Below are 15,517 nucleotides of genomic sequence, written 5' to 3' on the forward strand. Positions count from 1 at the left end.
ATCAAAAACCATAAAATCATTAATCTTTATGCGCCTTATCCAAAAAAAAAAAACTCCTAAAACCCTCTCACCAGCCATTGATTCACAATCTCAAATTCATCACAGCGAAGAAGATGCGATCTTCGTTTCTAGTTTCGAATCCTCCGTTTCTACCTTCTCTAATCCCTCGTCACAGTTCTAGAAACTCCTTCAGACGTAGCAGAGAACGCTTCTCCTTCGCTGAGTCTCTTCGTGTTTCTCTTCATGGAATCGGAAGAAACATTGAGGTTGGGTTATTTCCTTGACTCCCATTTGAACAACATTGAGGAGGAATGTTTTGTGTTTCTTAAAGATGGTTTTGATTTTCTGGGTTTTTTGTTGTATAGGTCGCTCATGGAGTTCAATTTGATGGTCCGATTATGGATAGAGATGCTTTGGAGGTGAATTTAGGTGATGATTTGATGGTTCAAGTGTGTGTGACTCGTACATTGCCTCCAGCTTTGACTCTTGAGCTTGGCCTTGAGAGCCTCAAGGAAGCTGTTAACGAATTGAAGACTAATCCTCCTCAGTCATCTAGTGGCGTCTTGCGATTTCAAGTACGAGTTTTTTCATATCTTGTTACTTCATACATATATGTTAATGCTGATGCTATTAGCTTAATATGTGTTTTTGAATTTGTAGGTGGCTGTGCCTCCAAGTGCAAAAGCTTTGTTTTTGTTTTGCTCTCAGCCGACATCTTCTGATGTGTTTCCTGTGTTTTTCCTCTCCAAGGAAACTTTGGAGCCTTCTTATAAATCACTCTATGTAAAGGAACCTCATGGGGTTTTTGGAATTGGGAATGCACTCTCTTTCGTTCATCCGTCTTCAATCGACTCCAAGGGACATAGCATGATGAAAACGTAAGCTTTTGCTTTTTAGCTTCAATGGGTTGCTGCAGGATACAACACTATGAATGTGCTTTAGTCTCATGTTCACATGTTCTAAAGCGCTGCATTTTACTTGAAGCAGTTAAGCTAACTAACTTCTGCAGATTCCTCTCAGATGAATCAGCTATGGTGACGGCCTATGGTTTTCCAGATATTGAATTCAACAAATACTCTACTGTAAATAGCAAGGGTGGCTCTTCTTACTTTTTCGTTCCTCAGGTGAAGTGGCATTGACTTTATCGTCTAGCTGTTGAATTACATCTTTAACTTGTTTTTGGTATATCTGGTTGATCTGTAACAAGCGTTCTTACATTGTACATGGTTTAAATATCCAAATTTCAACAGATTGAGTTAGATGAGCACGAGGAGGTCTCTATTTTAGCAGTTACATTGGCATGGAATGAATCTCTCTCTTACAGATTTGAGCAAACAATTAGTTCATATGAGAAATCAATTTTTCAGGTATGCTGATGTTCCAACATTTCTTTTTAGTATCTGCAATAAATTCAACTAAAACTAAGAATCTAAAAACATTCCAAGCATTTTGTTATACATGTCCAAGGCACCACGTTCTATCCTTGAGGATACTAAACAGTATATGTAAAACTGTGCCTAGGTTGATTATTAATTTATTGGAATCGGGAACTAAAAGCTTCTTATTCTTCACCTTTGTGAAAAAATTGTTCTTATATCCATTGAGTTCAAAAGAACAAGAGATGACGACATTAGGTTGTAACTCCCTGCTCTCTAAAAGTTGGAATGACGTAAGAACGTATGTGCTATGGTACTCTTTATATACACATGAACTGAGACAGCTCATCACCTGAAAGTAAAAGTTACTTGCGACTTATCTGTGCTTGTGGTTTGGAAGCAACACTAACAGTTTTAAAACATTACTTCAATACAAAAAAAACAATTTCTTTACGTTCAATAGAACTTTATCATCTGGTTTCTTTAGTTTGGAACTGATCAGTTGAAACCTTTTTAGTGCAGATTTGTTTGACTTCTGTCAAAATCTGATGGAAAGTTAATTTTTTTTAATAATTGCAATTGGTTCTTATATAAGATTTCCTGAATGCCTGTTTCTTCTTTGTTCTGTTTTTTTCTTTAATCTCACTTTTGGTTCATTTTCTGGCAGGTTTCTTCTCATTTCTGCCCAAATTTAGAGGATCACTGGTTCAAACATCTAAAAAGCTCTCTAGCTAAGTTTAGTGTAGAAGAGATACATCCAATTGAAATGGTACATACTTTACTTAGGTTCTTTTTCCCCTATTTCTTAAGTAGCTGAACAAGATGCAAGGACAGATCTGATTATTTGTCTTTTTTTTTTTTTGGTCAAAGATTATTTGTCTATTCATCAAACTGTTTCCTGCACAAATTTTACCTTTCTCATCTCCAGAGAGTCACTTAAACATTATCTGATATTAAAAATCTAGCAACCCGTGTTCCATGTGGATCTTATTTTGCTGACTCTCTGATACGTTCTATAAACCTAAAACTCTCATGCAAAATGGAAGAAGTTTCTTAAAAAATTGTTTTACGCGCTTGGCCCACATGGATTCTTCTTACAACTTTTTTGTCTGGACTAAGCATGTAAACTTAGTTTCCTTTTCATGCCACTCATTATTATGTTTATGTTTGCAGGAGCATATGGGCTTTTTCACTTTTTCTGGGAGAGATCAGGCTGACGTCAAGGAACTGGTATCTTCTTTACCCTGGTAATTTTCATCCCTGTATTTCAGAATTTATTTATCGTCCTTGAAGGTCGTCCGTTGGAATTTCTTCTCTTCAGACCATTTGGATTCTATATGGTTTGATTTCTAGCTTTTGTTGCAGAAAAGTATACAATCATCATGTCAGTTCCATTGCAAGCTTTCACCTGACGTTGTTTTCTCAAACAATATGGTACGTAAAGATATAAATATGGTTATATTTTATAAAAAAAACTTAGATGGGTAGGCCTACATTTTACTAAAGACTGTTCATCATACACTCATAGTAATTGCGGCATGTCTATTGTGAGAGATTCTTTACTTTGACTTATTTGGGAAGTGGAAGAATCGACATGTTGTTCAAATTATAAAGCATTTTGATTATTGCACAACGAATGTTACAAAGATGCTCAGTGGTTTGGAAGGGATGTCTTTGTCTAGTGGCTGTAACTTTTGAACCTTGCTTTTCTAGTTATCATCAAAATTTTAGGAACAGAATCTTGGGATGGTCTGAATTCAAGTTTCTTTTCCTTTGGTTTTCTTGTTTTTTTTTTTTTGATGCTATCAGCTGAATCGAGAGACTGAAGTGAGCAACTTCTTGAAAGATGAGGCTAACATCAATGCTGTATGGGCATCAGCTATAATTGAAGAATGCACTCGTCTTGGTTTGACGGTGAGCTGACCTTTCAAATCATCTGATAAAATCTCAAATTTGGATGTCTTTTGTCATAACACACTGCCACAGTACTTTTGTGTAGCTCCTGGATCAAGGTCTTCCCATCTTGCAATTGCTGCTGCCAACCATCCCCTTACAACGTGTCTTGCATGCTTTGATGAACGATCTCTTGCGTTTCACGCTATTGGTTATGCTAAAGGATCCCTCAAACCAGCAGTCATTATAACATCATCAGGAACTGCCGTTTCAAATCTTCTTCCAGCGGTCAGAGTTGTGCTTATTTATGCTTCACCAAATTATCTTGTTAGCTTGTTGCATGCCACATACTTCGCCAAACACTTGTCCCCTTACAGGGTTTGTCTTATGATTTTTGACAAAAAAGGTTGTTGAAGCCAGTGAGGATTTCTTACCACTGCTACTACTTACCGCAGATCGTCCTCCTGAACTTCAGGGAGTTGGCGCAAATCAATCAATAAATCAAGTAAGGTCGAGATAAGACCTTTCTTTGAAACTATACACACTTATTGTATCCCAGTTGGATCTGTTGGCGTTTTTCGTTTCTTTATCCTACAATTTATTTTGTCTTTCATGTGTAACAGATAAACCACTTCGGTTCGTTTGTCAGATTCTTCTTCAATCTTCCTCCTCCGACTGATCTTATTCCAGTCCGAATGGTCCTTACCACTGTAGACTCTGCTCTACATTGGGCAACAGGTTCTGCTTGTGGACCAGTACATCTCAATTGTCCTTTTAGAGACCCACTTGACGGTAGTCCAACAAATTGGTCATCCAACTGCTTAAAAGGATTAGACATGTGGATGTCGAATGCTGAACCATTCACAAAATATTTTCAAGTACAAAGCCATAAAAGCAATGGTGTAACAACTGGCCAAATTACTGAGGTCTTACAAGTAATCAAAGAGGCTAAGAAGGGTCTTCTTCTTATTGGTGCAATCCATACAGAGGATGAAATTTGGGCTTCGCTTCTGTTGGCGAAAGATCTGATGTGGCCTGTAGTTGCAGATGTCTTGTCGGGTGTAAGGCTGCGCAAGCTTTTTAAACCTTTTCTTGAGAAGTTGACGCCTGTTTTTGTTGATCATCTTGATCATGCCTTGCTTTCAGACTCTGTCAGGAATTTGATAGAGTTTGATGTTGTTATCCAGGTAAATATATCATCCTTTTATTTTTGCTTCATGCATCTAAGACTAAGTATTGAAGATGATAGATAGACTGATAGAGTTACACAGGTACTGTTGGATATCTTGTAGTACTTCTCAATTCAAAAATTTATTTGGGTTTGGAATGCCTTGAAGAAGTTTCAATAATGATAAGGAATTGAAACTATGTAAAGCATGACTAGATCTTTCATCTGCATCACATGTTTAGGGTTCTTTTTAACATATGCTGAATTCAACACGAGAATTCATTGAGTGGATATTAATTTTGTTGATGTGCATCTGACAGAGTTTGTAAAATGAAATCATGAATAGGTTGGAAGTCGGATAACAAGTAAAAGAGTTTCTCAGGTGCTAGAGAAATGCTTTCCATTTGCATACATTTTAGTTGATAAGCATCCATGCCGACATGACCCATCACACCTGGTCACTCACAGGGTCCAAAGCAACATTGTTCAGTTTGCTGATTGTGTGCTGAACTCTCAATTTCCAAGGAGGAGAAGCAAGTTGCATGGTCATCTACAAGCATTGGATGGTGCTGTATGTCCTCCAGACAAACCTTTTCCTTAAAATGCCTTATAAGATCAAACATGACCGTTTTCAGAAACATATGTATCCCTGTAGATTGCAAAAAAGATCAATTTAACTCTTACTGCTTTTAATAGTTCATTCTTTTATGCAGATTGCACGGGAAATGTCATTTCAAATATCTGCTGAAAGCTCCCTGACCGAACCTTACATTGCACACATGCTTTCTAAAGCACTAACATCTGAATCTGCTCTTTTCATCGGGAATAGTATGCCAATAAGGGATGTGGATATGTATGGATGTAGTTCAGAAAATTCTTCTCATGTGGTAGATATGATGTTGAGTGCAGAACTACCATGTCAATGGATACAAGTAACTGGAAATAGAGGAGCTAGTGGCATTGATGGGTTGCTCAGCTCGGCCACTGGCTTTGCTGTAGGATGCAAGAAGAGAGTAAGATTTGAATTGATTTTTTTCCCTTTTATGCGTGAAGTGGAAGAAGTGTCAGAACCATTTACTCATGTGTTTTTGTTTACCATGTCAAAAATTAAATTTGTTAATTGGTAAATCACCATATATCAGGTGGTCTGTGTGGTGGGGGACATCTCTTTCCTTCATGATACAAATGGATTGGCGATTTTGAAGCAGAGGTAGCCCTTTTCCTCTGTTTTTATTGTTGTAGTTTCACTGTTGGTGGATTTTATACACCAAACAGATATGCCATGGTTTATAAGTCAACATAACGATTAATTTCTGAAGTTTAATCTGACTTGTTAGGATTGCAAGGAAACCAATGACAATTCTTGTGATAAACAACCGTGGAGGTGGAATCTTCCGACTTCTTCCTATTGCAAAGAGAACAGAGCCTAGCGTGTTAAATCAATATTTCTATACATCACATGACATTTCCATTGAAAACTTGTGTTTGGCACATGGGTAAAAAACATATTAACACTTTTTACTTTGTTTTCCTTTCCCACTTTGCTATTATTTTAATGTTCTCTGGTTCTACAACATGTAGGTTTTGGAGAAAAGAAAAATGGATAAGATTTTTCTGAACTTTTAAGTTTTACATGTTAATTTTGTTTTATATACCCATGACCATAGCACAGATATATATAGAACATACAAGAAAAAGAAATCCAGTATTGGTAGCGTAGATGGTCATTTAATTTGTTCACTGTATCTATTTCTTAGTCTATAGTTGAGTCGGTTCTCCATGATTTACGATGTCCTTGATTATGTAGGGTCTTCATGGTTTATAAGAAGAAATAACTCAGCCAAATTACTATATATGCAGTGTGAGGTATGTACACGTTGGGACGAAAAGTGAACTTGATGATGCTCTATTTGTACCCAGCGTGGAAGAGATGGATTCCATTGTGGAGGTTGAAAGCTCTATAAACGCTAACGCAATCGTTCATAGGTTGTCTTGGGCTTTTGTTTTATTTTTGGGTTTTACATGTCCTCACTTCTCGTGCTCTTTGTTGACATTTAATACTTGTTCACAGCACTTTGGAGAGGTTTGCACGCCAAGCTGCAGAAAATTCCCTGGGCATTATCTCTACCAGTTCTCTTCTTCATCCGATGATCGGAAATGTACTTCTTTGCCAAGTCTCTGGAATACAATATTCGAAGTACAGGTAAGAATTCCTCAGAGACTAAATCTGAATATTACCGTTTTCTTTTTCTTTTTGTCTAATAAAAACTCTATTTGCAGAGTCAAACTGTGTGACAGACCTACCATATGTTCTGATGAATTCTCTCAATTCCATCGAGAAGGATTTATACTCTCCCTCACTTTGGAGGATGGAAGCATTGGCTATGGAGAGGTTGACTATTTTATTCTTTTTAACTTTTCATCAGTATATAGTACATTCTTTTACATTTGTGTTACTTCTCCCAGGTCCCACTGCCAGATGATTAGCTTGTATTAAACTTACACTGAGAATCATGTTCTCGTATTGTGTTTCATGAGCAGGTTGCACCTCTGGACAGTAATGTAGAGAACTTAATGGATGTTGAGGGGCAGCTTCAGTTAGTTCTTCACCTCATGAATGGAGCTAAATTTAGTTACATGCTTCCTTTGTTAAATGGCTCTATTTCTTCCTGGATTTGGAGTGAACTTGGAATTACTGTAAGCTTCCCTAGCCTTAGTTCTGTCAGAAGAAAATTAGTTTAATCCATACAGCTGCTCTCTATCAGGAGAAATTGCAAAGTAAAAGACTGTTCCGCAAGATAGACTGCTAGTTCTTCATTTTTTTCAATCTTGCTAGGTGCAAAAATTCTGGATCTTCGTAGTCTTCTTGTTAAGAAATAGAAAACTATCTACAGACGAATAATTGCCTGGGAATCATAATTGAAGGCTTATCAATTTCCTTCTTTTTTCTTAGGCATCATCGATTTTCCCTAGTGTCAGATGTGGTCTGGAAATGGCTCTTCTAAATGCTATGGCAGTAAGACATGATTCTAGTTTGTTGGGGATACTTCATTATCAGAAAGACGAAAATGGTTCTGCTCAGCCACATTCTGCTCAAATATGTGCCCTTCTTGATTCTGAAGGTACCGCATTGGAGGTCGCATACGTTGCTAGAAAACTTGTTGAAGAAGGGTTCAGTGCTATTAAACTTAAAGTAAGCCAACGTTTTTTAATCATACAAACAAGATTACACTCAATTATCAAGTAAGATAGCTGGATTATTATTTTATTTTATGATTGAGTGTTGGCTTTCTTAACGTTCAACGCTATTAAACTTATGACTCAGTGTTAGCATTTTCATGCATAAATTGAGGTGGTTGGCTTTCTCACTTTCCATTTTCAAGCTATCGATTGCTGACTGAGGGACAAACCTGCCTAAAATGACAGGTTGGTCGTCGAGTGAACTCTGTTCAAGATGCTTTAGTTATGCAAGAAGTAAGGAGAGCCGTTGGCGATCAAATTGAACTCCGTGCAGACGCAAATTGTCGTTGGACTTTTGAAGAGGCTACAGAGTTTGGTTTGTTGGTGAAAAGCTGTAATTTAAAATATATTGAGGTCTGGTACAGTATGAATTATCATCGCAATCTGATTGTGTTCTGAAGTATTACTCCAAAATAACTGATATCTGTTGCCTATATAACTTCAGTGATGAACTTTTTGTATATCTCAGGAACCTGTCCAGAATAAAGATGACCTTATAAGGTTTCATGAAGAAACTGGATTACCAGTGGCACTTGATGAGACTCTTGATGATTTTGAGGAATGTCCTCTACGTATGCTTACCAAATATACCCATCCTGGAATAGTTGCTGTTGTAAGCCCCTGGTCATTTTTTACATCATTTACATGAGCCTGACACTGTCAAAACATATGTTCTTTCTTGTGTGCTAATTTCTTTGATGATCATTTAATCTTGCCTCCCCTTTTTGATTGATTTGGAGGTGGTTCTTAAGTTTTTGTTGGTACAATCATAATATATCGGCACTATCATTTTAAATTATCGGCTCTATCTTATTTCATTTTTGCTTTCAAATTATATAGGCTTGACTTTGTTTGATCATACTTGGAATTGTAGGTTATTAAACCAAGTGTTGTGGGAGGGTTTGAGAATGCAGCCCTGATTGCTCGGTGGGCACAGAAGCATGGAAAAATGGCTGTTATTAGTGCTGCATACGAAAGTGGCCTAGGTTTATCAGCATATATTTTATTTGCATCATATTTGGAGATGGTAAACGTCAAAGCATCCACAGAGCAGAAGCAAGGAACATCCCCTTCTGTAGCCCATGGTCTTGGAACTTATCGGTGGCTTAGTGAAGACGTAATGATGAATACATTAGGGATATTTCGTAGCCCTTATAGTGGATTTGTTGAAGGATTTGTTGCTGATGCTAGTATAAATCTAAAGGATGTTAAGATAAACAACAATGTTATTGTTAGAACCAGTAAAGAAATTCCTGTCCAGAGGTATGAACTGAGGGTGGATGTAGATGGGTTCTCTCATTTCATTAGAGTCCACGACGTTGGGCAGAATGCAGAAGTAAGCTTGGCCTTGTTTGTGATTTTGTATCTCCGAAGCTAAAAAGATATAAAGCTGTTCTTCGTCAATTTCTCTCTTGTTTTTCACTCTGCTGTAATACATTTTTCAGGGAAGTGTAGCTTTGTTTCTTCATGGATTTCTTGGAACTGGTGAAGAATGGATCCCCATCATGAAGGGTATCTCGGGATCTGCGAGATGCATTTCAGTCGATATTCCTGGTCACGGAAGGTCAAGGGTACAAAGTCATGCTAGTGAGACCCAGACGGCCCCAACTTTCTCAATGGAGATGATAGCGAAGGCATTGTATAAGTTGATTGAGCAAATTACTCCTGGGAAAGTAACTATAGTTGGATATTCCATGGGAGCAAGAATAGCACTGTACATGGCTTTGAGGTTTAGCAACAAGGTGGGTTCCCTTAGTCTGGAAATTTAACATTGTTTAATGATGCGTATAATGGTATTTGGATGCTGTTCTATAGATCGAAGGAGCTGTCGTGGTATCAGGGAGCCCGGGACTCAAGGATCCAGTTGCAAGGAAAGTTCGAAGTGCTACAGATGATTCCAAAGCACGAATGATGGTTGACAATGGACTAGAAATCTTTCTAGAGAACTGGTACAATGGAGGCTTGTGGAAGAGGTGACTTTCTTAGTACATACAACTTTGTTAATATCTTTTTTTTGTTCTCCGGACTTAAACTGATCACTCACATGAGCGATTTTTACAATGACTAGCTTGAGAAATCATCCCCATTTTAGTAAAATAGCTGCAAGCCGCTTGCTACATGACGATGTTCCTAGTGTTGCAAAGCTCCTGTCTGATCTAAGCAGTGGGAGACAACCGTAAGTTCATGTTGCTTGCAACTATTTATATTTTTTATGAATTTGATTCAAATGCGATAATGTCTGATCTATGATGATGTTGCCCCCTTTGAAAAATAGGTCATTGTGGGAAGAGTTGGAGGATTGTGATACAAATATCTCGCTCGTATTCGGAGAGAAAGATGTCAAATTCAAGCAAATCGCTACTAGAATGTACCGCGAGATGAGTAAAAGCAAGAAGAGCGTAAACAATATCATCGAGATGGTTGAAATCCCAGAGGCTGGTCACGCTGTCCATCTCGAGAGCCCTCTTCGCATGATTCTCGCCCTTAGAAAATTCTTAACAAGAGTGCACAAAAGTTCACAGAGACAGCTTTCTCAGAAGCTCTTGTTAGCACTAAAAGAAATGTAAAACAGATTTGAAACATGAAGACATGGTTATGATCATATGATTGGACCAGTTTCAGGCCTTTAGTGCTCAACTATTTCAAATTCCAATTGTATTAGCTTCAGATATATGTTTTCAAGAATAATAATAAATTGATTCAAACACTATTATATAGATACTAATTGATAGTCTCTCTCTGTCTCACTATTTTAACGCTCAACAGGTACATGTACAACCATAGTCACACGAACAGACACAGGTTCCAAGCTCGCATTCCCTAGGACAGTACTTGTTGCAGGTCGATTGTCCATTTTATGTGCTATCGGCGGCAAGCAATTACAGTTCTTCTTTCCTTTGGGACATTTGCCGCCGATGCAATTCACTTCTTCTTTCACCATCTCTCTGGCATCACCTAAAGACGAGCCTTGTTCACAAATACACACCACATACGTCAAAACAAGACCAAAGCAAAAACAATTATATTAAAAAGAGAAGTTATCATAGAAGAAGCATACAAAATGCTATGATTGTGAGGGAGAACAAGAAGACAAGCTTGAGAGATGTTTTCTCCATTGTAAATAATCTCGAAATCTTTTCTTGTTTATTTTGATAGTACAAGTTAAGAAGAGAGAAGTCAGATTGTCTTCTTTTATATACCAAGTTTGATTACTCATTGTTTTAATCCAACTTGTGAGATTTCTCCATTTTAGGAAATCATTTTATAATTTGTTGATTTTGTTGTTGTAGAGGGAAATAAACCATATACATAGTTTGTGTTATAAATACAAGAGATAATGAGTATTTACAAATAGTGAATGCTATTGCCAAGAGAATCCAAAGACATTTTCAATATTGAATCAAAATTTCCTTTAACAAAAGAATGAAAGAAACAGCACAAAAAGTAGGGCCAAAACTTGTATGTGTCTCAAGTTGCTTGATGAACCTAACAAAACAAACAAAACAATGTCTCTACATGCTAATATAGATAAATTGTTTTCCACAATGCCTTGCCGCGAGAAAGACATTGATGTATCCTCTACCATGTCAAATTCATGCCGTCTTCGCGTGATTCTTGCTAGCTCTTAGAAAATTTCTAACAAGAGTGTGCAAATGTTCTGCAGAGAGATAGAGAGCTTTTTCAGAAACTCTTGTTAGCACTAAAAGATATGTAAAACATATTTGGAACCTGTTTCAGGCATTCAGAACTTAATTGTATCAAATTCCAATTGTATAGAGTGATGCAGAGATATTTTTTACAAGGAGAATAATAGACTGCATTAAACAATTTTATATATGTATTTGAATATCATTTGTTCCTCTCTCTGTCTTATAAGTTATGATGGTTTCTAATCTCTTTAACAATACTCACACAAACAGGTTCCAAAATTACAGTTCACAATCTTGCAGCTCTTAGGACAGTACTTGATGCATTCGTTATCTACGAGGCAAGATGCATTGGTCTCATAAATGTCCATTGTTGGTGCTATAGGAAGCAAGCAGTTACAGTTCTTCTTTCCATCAGGACAATGGCCGCCGATGCAATTCACTTCTTCTTTCGCCATCTCCCTCGCGGCACTCAAAGACAAACCTTCACAAATACACACACAACAAAACTTCAAACAAAACCGCAGCAAAAAAAATTGTATGACAAAGAAGAAGTTATCATACAAGGAAGCATTACAAAATGATATGACTGTGAGGGAGAACAAGAAGACGAGCTTGAGAGACATTTTCTCCATTGCAAATTTTAACCTCAAAATCCTTTCTTGTTTCTTTTTTTATTGTACAAGTGATGAAGAGAGAATTCAGATTTTCCTCTTATATAGAAGGAAGTTAAATGGCAACAAATCTTTTGTGTGAAGGTTTTACCAAGTTTAGTCTGATTTTTTTTTTATTACACTTTGTTTTAGTCCAACTTGTGAGATCACTCCATTTTAGGAAATCACTTAATAATTGAAAGGGAATGTTTTGTTTTTGTAGAGGGAGGAGATAAACCAACACTTGAGATATACATTGCTTGTAATAAATACAAGATAAATGAGTATTTACAACACAATGTACAAATGGCGAATGCTATTGCCAAGACATTTTCACTGAAGATATATTTCCTTAATAAGTCACACCAAAGAATGAACATAACAGCACAAAAACTAAGGCCAAAACTGGTATGTGTTTCAAGTTGCTTGCCCTTCTGATCTCCGTGCACGTGCTACTCTTTTCAGACACAGACTGGTTCTCTGGTTCTTTCCTTGTTCTCTCATCCTTCTGTTCAAAGAGAGCAAAGACCACATAAGACTAGTAAAAAGAGAGGTTCTGGTTTTCACATTCAACTACGATCTATATTTTGTCCCATCTATCATTCTTCAGAAGCATCAAAGCTATACACTAATACACAATAAATTACAAGGAATATCGCCTTTTCTTGTGGAAAAATAAACTGAATACCTGCCTGCAGACTTTCAGCAAGTGCCTCTATTCCGTGACCATCTGCGTGAAACGGCAGCTCTTTGTCCCCAGCATAAGATCCATTTTTTTGGTATGTATTTGAGCATTGATTCACTCTCAGTATTTTGTTTTCCTTAGCCAAAGAATATAGCTGGAGACAAATAACATTAATGTGTCAACAATGCTTTGCTTTTGTGTCCCTAAAGAAAACACTTATGCACTTAGCCAAAAGTACCTGCTCTTGTATACGCTCCCTTTCACTGGATAATTGCAACAGCATATCCATCAAAACCTTGTTCCTTGTAGTTATTTCTTGTGCATACCTCTCTTTCTCATCGTTAGCTACATCCAACAATGCTTCTATGGATTTGGCTTTTTGCCTTAAAAAGGTCACGTCTTTGTTGAGTTCAGAGTTTGTGGTAGAAAGCACGATGCATTGCTCCTCCACTGTCTCCATTCTACTCTCGGCTTTTGAGGCTTTAGACTTGAGATCTTCGATTAAGGTCTCCATGTCCCATATTGCTGAATACAACATGTTCTGCTGTTCTTGACTTGCTTCTGATGATACCTTGGAGTTTTGTACTTGAACTTCTAATTCCCTGACTTGCTTCTCGAGAGAGTTCACCTTCTTTGTCTTTTTATCATCAGCATCTTTGAGAAAATTTAGTTCCTCAGTAAGTTCAACATTTGCAGCATTTAGCTCTTTAATCTTAGCTTCTCCAGTCTCAGCTCTGCTTTCAGCCTCGTAAAGGTTTTCTTTGACCGACTCATTTGCATTTTCCATTTCAGCTAGATGTACCAGGATTTCTTGTTTAGAGGCGTTGACACTTTTCAGCTCAAGCTCGGTATTTTTCAGTTTTTGTTCAGCTGACTTCACATATTCCCTCAAAGTGAGTACTTCTGAAACTATCTCACTATTTGCTGCAATTGTTCCCTCAAGCTTTTGCACCAGAAGATCTTTCGTTTCGAGCTGTACAGTGCAATCTTCAAGCTTAGACTTAAGTTCGGATTCCCGTTGGGCTGACCCATTCAGACTAAACTGGAGAATCTGTAGACGACCAACAAGTTCTTTTGAAATACCCGTAAGCACCTCTGAAGAATTATCTGCCTCTAGAAACCGACCCCATATAAACTCTGATGCTTCTTCCATCCGAGAAGATACCTCCTCTGTGTAGTGTAGCTTGAGTTTCAATTGTTCTTCATTTTGCTGGAATTCCATTAACTTCTTCTCAAGCTCTAGCTCTCTTGACAATGACTTCTCTAGCATCCTCAAAGCATTTTTATGCCTTAAGTCCGATGGTTTCAGCGCATATTTCTGCCTTAAATCTTGACCGCTTCCTGAAAACTCCACTGACTCCTCGTTTTCACCTGCCAACATTTTTGTCAATAACAACGAGAAGCTAAGAGAACCAAAGCACAAAAAACTTTTTATGACCATATATCAAAAGTGATTACTTGTTCCATTTCTTATGTAATGAAGTGTTCTTCGGAGCTGAGCTAATTGCAAAGTGATCTCTGAGACTTGTCCTCTAGACTGCTTCAAGGATTCTGCAGATTCACCCAACTTGCCTTCGACAACGATATAATTTCCATGTTTGCAAGATGATATCTTATAAGAAGTGTCAACGATTTGAGCTTCCAACACATCCAAAACCTCGTCCACCTCCTTTAACTCAGACTCCAATATACCGCATAACAGATCAAACGCCAAAGCTTTTTCAAAGGATGCTGGAGAAGAATCAGGTGTCCCCATCCCTTCAAGATCATTATCCCATGCCAAAAGATGCATAAGAAGAACATGCAGGTTCAGCAGCTTCTCACTAGTATAAGCTGAGTCTATCTCTAATTTTGTCAACATCCTCAACATCTCTTGCTCCTCCTCACTCCTACTTGACACAGCTTCACCATGTTCCTCCCTAATGATTTCCTCCATTCTTGGCCTGCAAATCAAAATTTCAAAGCTTAGCTAAAAACAAGAAAAAATGGAAAAAATCAAAATGATTACATTGTAAGTTTGTGACTATGAATTTGTCTAGGAAAATGGATACTTAGGTAAAGGCACTATCTTTCGAATGGAGTTATCGCAATATCGCCTACTTAAAAAAAGGAGACAATGCTCATCTCCCAATCTACTAGTTCTCAATTAACACATTCTCTTGCCTAGAGAATATAAACACTTTTCTTCTCTCTCTCACTACAATGGCCTCGAGTTCCAATCCTAGCACTAGTCATAGCTAATTCTTCTTATATGAAACCAAGGAAATCATTCATCAACTAAAACGTCCTTCCCAGAAACACATTATAGTAAGTGCCAACCAAATCAAAATCCATACTTTGTCACAAAACCTATGCAAAGAGAAGTCAATTTGAGAAGAATCCACTTGTCAAGAAGCCAAGTCAGTTAGTGTTACATACTTGTAAAGACTCAGCATTTCAAAGAGATCCACCAGAAATTTCTTACTAATTTAGCAATTTTACTACAACAAGATTCAAACTTTACCATAAAAGCAGAACAAAAAGATCAAAATTCAACAAGAATAAACAGTTAGAAACAGAGAAAACCAGAGAGTTCAAGATTCAAACAGGATCTGGAAAGATCAAAACTTTACCGATGAAAATCTGTAATTCGAGTAGATGAATAAACAGAGAGAGCCTTTACTCCGTCAACGAACTTCAATTTTGCCTTTCAAGAGTGGTACCGTATTTTCTGGCGACAGAAAAATGATGCTAAAATGCGCGGAGGTTGTTTACAGGTCATCCAATGATAAAGAAAGAGCCGCGCATGTTAGTGTTTCCTGCGTATGTTAGCGGGAGTGCTATGTTGTGGTGGACGTTGAATTATTTGGTAAGGA

The 15,517-nt window shown here is 37.5% G+C and overlaps 4 protein-coding genes across 7 annotated transcripts; 1 reads left to right on the plus strand and 3 right to left on the minus strand.

The window, feature by feature from the left end:
• The first annotated feature begins 56 nt into the window (after nucleotides 1–56).
• LOC9324753 (protein PHYLLO, chloroplastic) lies at nucleotides 57–10,387 on the plus strand. 3 transcript variants are annotated; one of them, XM_002887166.2, is made up of 28 exons: nucleotides 57–266; nucleotides 366–575; nucleotides 661–878; nucleotides 1,010–1,124; nucleotides 1,251–1,367; nucleotides 2,044–2,145; nucleotides 2,550–2,606; nucleotides 2,742–2,810; nucleotides 3,186–3,290; nucleotides 3,363–3,557; nucleotides 3,676–3,774; nucleotides 3,893–4,456; nucleotides 4,784–5,008; nucleotides 5,151–5,450; nucleotides 5,580–5,647; nucleotides 5,775–5,933; nucleotides 6,298–6,423; nucleotides 6,509–6,640; nucleotides 6,718–6,829; nucleotides 6,979–7,134; nucleotides 7,391–7,630; nucleotides 7,864–8,031; nucleotides 8,147–8,290; nucleotides 8,552–9,013; nucleotides 9,123–9,419; nucleotides 9,493–9,650; nucleotides 9,746–9,853; nucleotides 9,953–10,387. In XM_002887166.2, the coding sequence occupies exons 1-28, from the start codon at nucleotides 114–116 to the stop codon at nucleotides 10,242–10,244; spliced, it is 5,151 nt and encodes a 1,716-aa protein (XP_002887212.1). In that variant the 5' UTR covers nucleotides 57–113; the 3' UTR covers nucleotides 10,245–10,387. The 3 variants fall into 3 exon arrangements, with proteins under 3 accessions (XP_002887212.1, XP_020865835.1, XP_020865834.1); XM_021010176.1 differs by having other exon boundaries at nucleotides 78–266; nucleotides 2,550–2,623; XM_021010175.1 differs by lacking the exons at nucleotides 57–266; nucleotides 366–575 and having other exon boundaries at nucleotides 786–878; nucleotides 1,021–1,124.
• On the minus strand, nucleotides 10,268–11,460 carry LOC9323278 (putative defensin-like protein 262). The gene is given in 3 exon segments (XM_002888644.2): nucleotides 10,268–10,522; nucleotides 10,525–10,644; nucleotides 10,736–11,460. Coding segments are annotated over 3 exon segments (264 nt in total). The 5' UTR covers nucleotides 10,794–11,460; the 3' UTR covers nucleotides 10,268–10,436.
• A 79-nt stretch (nucleotides 11,461–11,539) lies between these two features.
• On the minus strand, nucleotides 11,540–12,111 carry LOC9324754 (putative defensin-like protein 263). The gene is made up of 2 exons (XM_002888645.2): nucleotides 11,902–12,111; nucleotides 11,540–11,808 (listed from the first exon to the last, which is right to left on the minus strand). The coding sequence occupies exons 1-2, from the start codon at nucleotides 11,957–11,959 to the stop codon at nucleotides 11,576–11,578; spliced, it is 291 nt and encodes a 96-aa protein (XP_002888691.1). The 5' UTR covers nucleotides 11,960–12,111; the 3' UTR covers nucleotides 11,540–11,575.
• Nucleotides 12,112–12,210: 99 nt separating this feature from the next.
• On the minus strand, nucleotides 12,211–15,517 carry LOC9324755 (WPP domain-interacting tail-anchored protein 2). 2 transcript variants are annotated; one of them, XM_021010177.1, is made up of 5 exons: nucleotides 15,275–15,517; nucleotides 14,121–14,605; nucleotides 12,901–14,033; nucleotides 12,670–12,816; nucleotides 12,211–12,485 (listed from the first exon to the last, which is right to left on the minus strand). In XM_021010177.1, the coding sequence occupies exons 2-5, from the start codon at nucleotides 14,596–14,598 to the stop codon at nucleotides 12,330–12,332; spliced, it is 1,914 nt and encodes a 637-aa protein (XP_020865836.1). In that variant the 5' UTR covers nucleotides 14,599–14,605; nucleotides 15,275–15,517; the 3' UTR covers nucleotides 12,211–12,329. The 2 variants fall into 2 exon arrangements, with proteins under 2 accessions (XP_020865836.1, XP_020865837.1); XM_021010178.1 differs by having other exon boundaries at nucleotides 12,666–12,816; nucleotides 15,275–15,514.

The sequence above is a fragment of the Arabidopsis lyrata genome (assembly GCF_000004255.2).
Source record: "Arabidopsis lyrata subsp. lyrata unplaced genomic scaffold ARALYscaffold_2, whole genome shotgun sequence".
Classification (NCBI taxonomy): Eukaryota; Viridiplantae; Streptophyta; class Magnoliopsida; order Brassicales; family Brassicaceae; genus Arabidopsis; species Arabidopsis lyrata.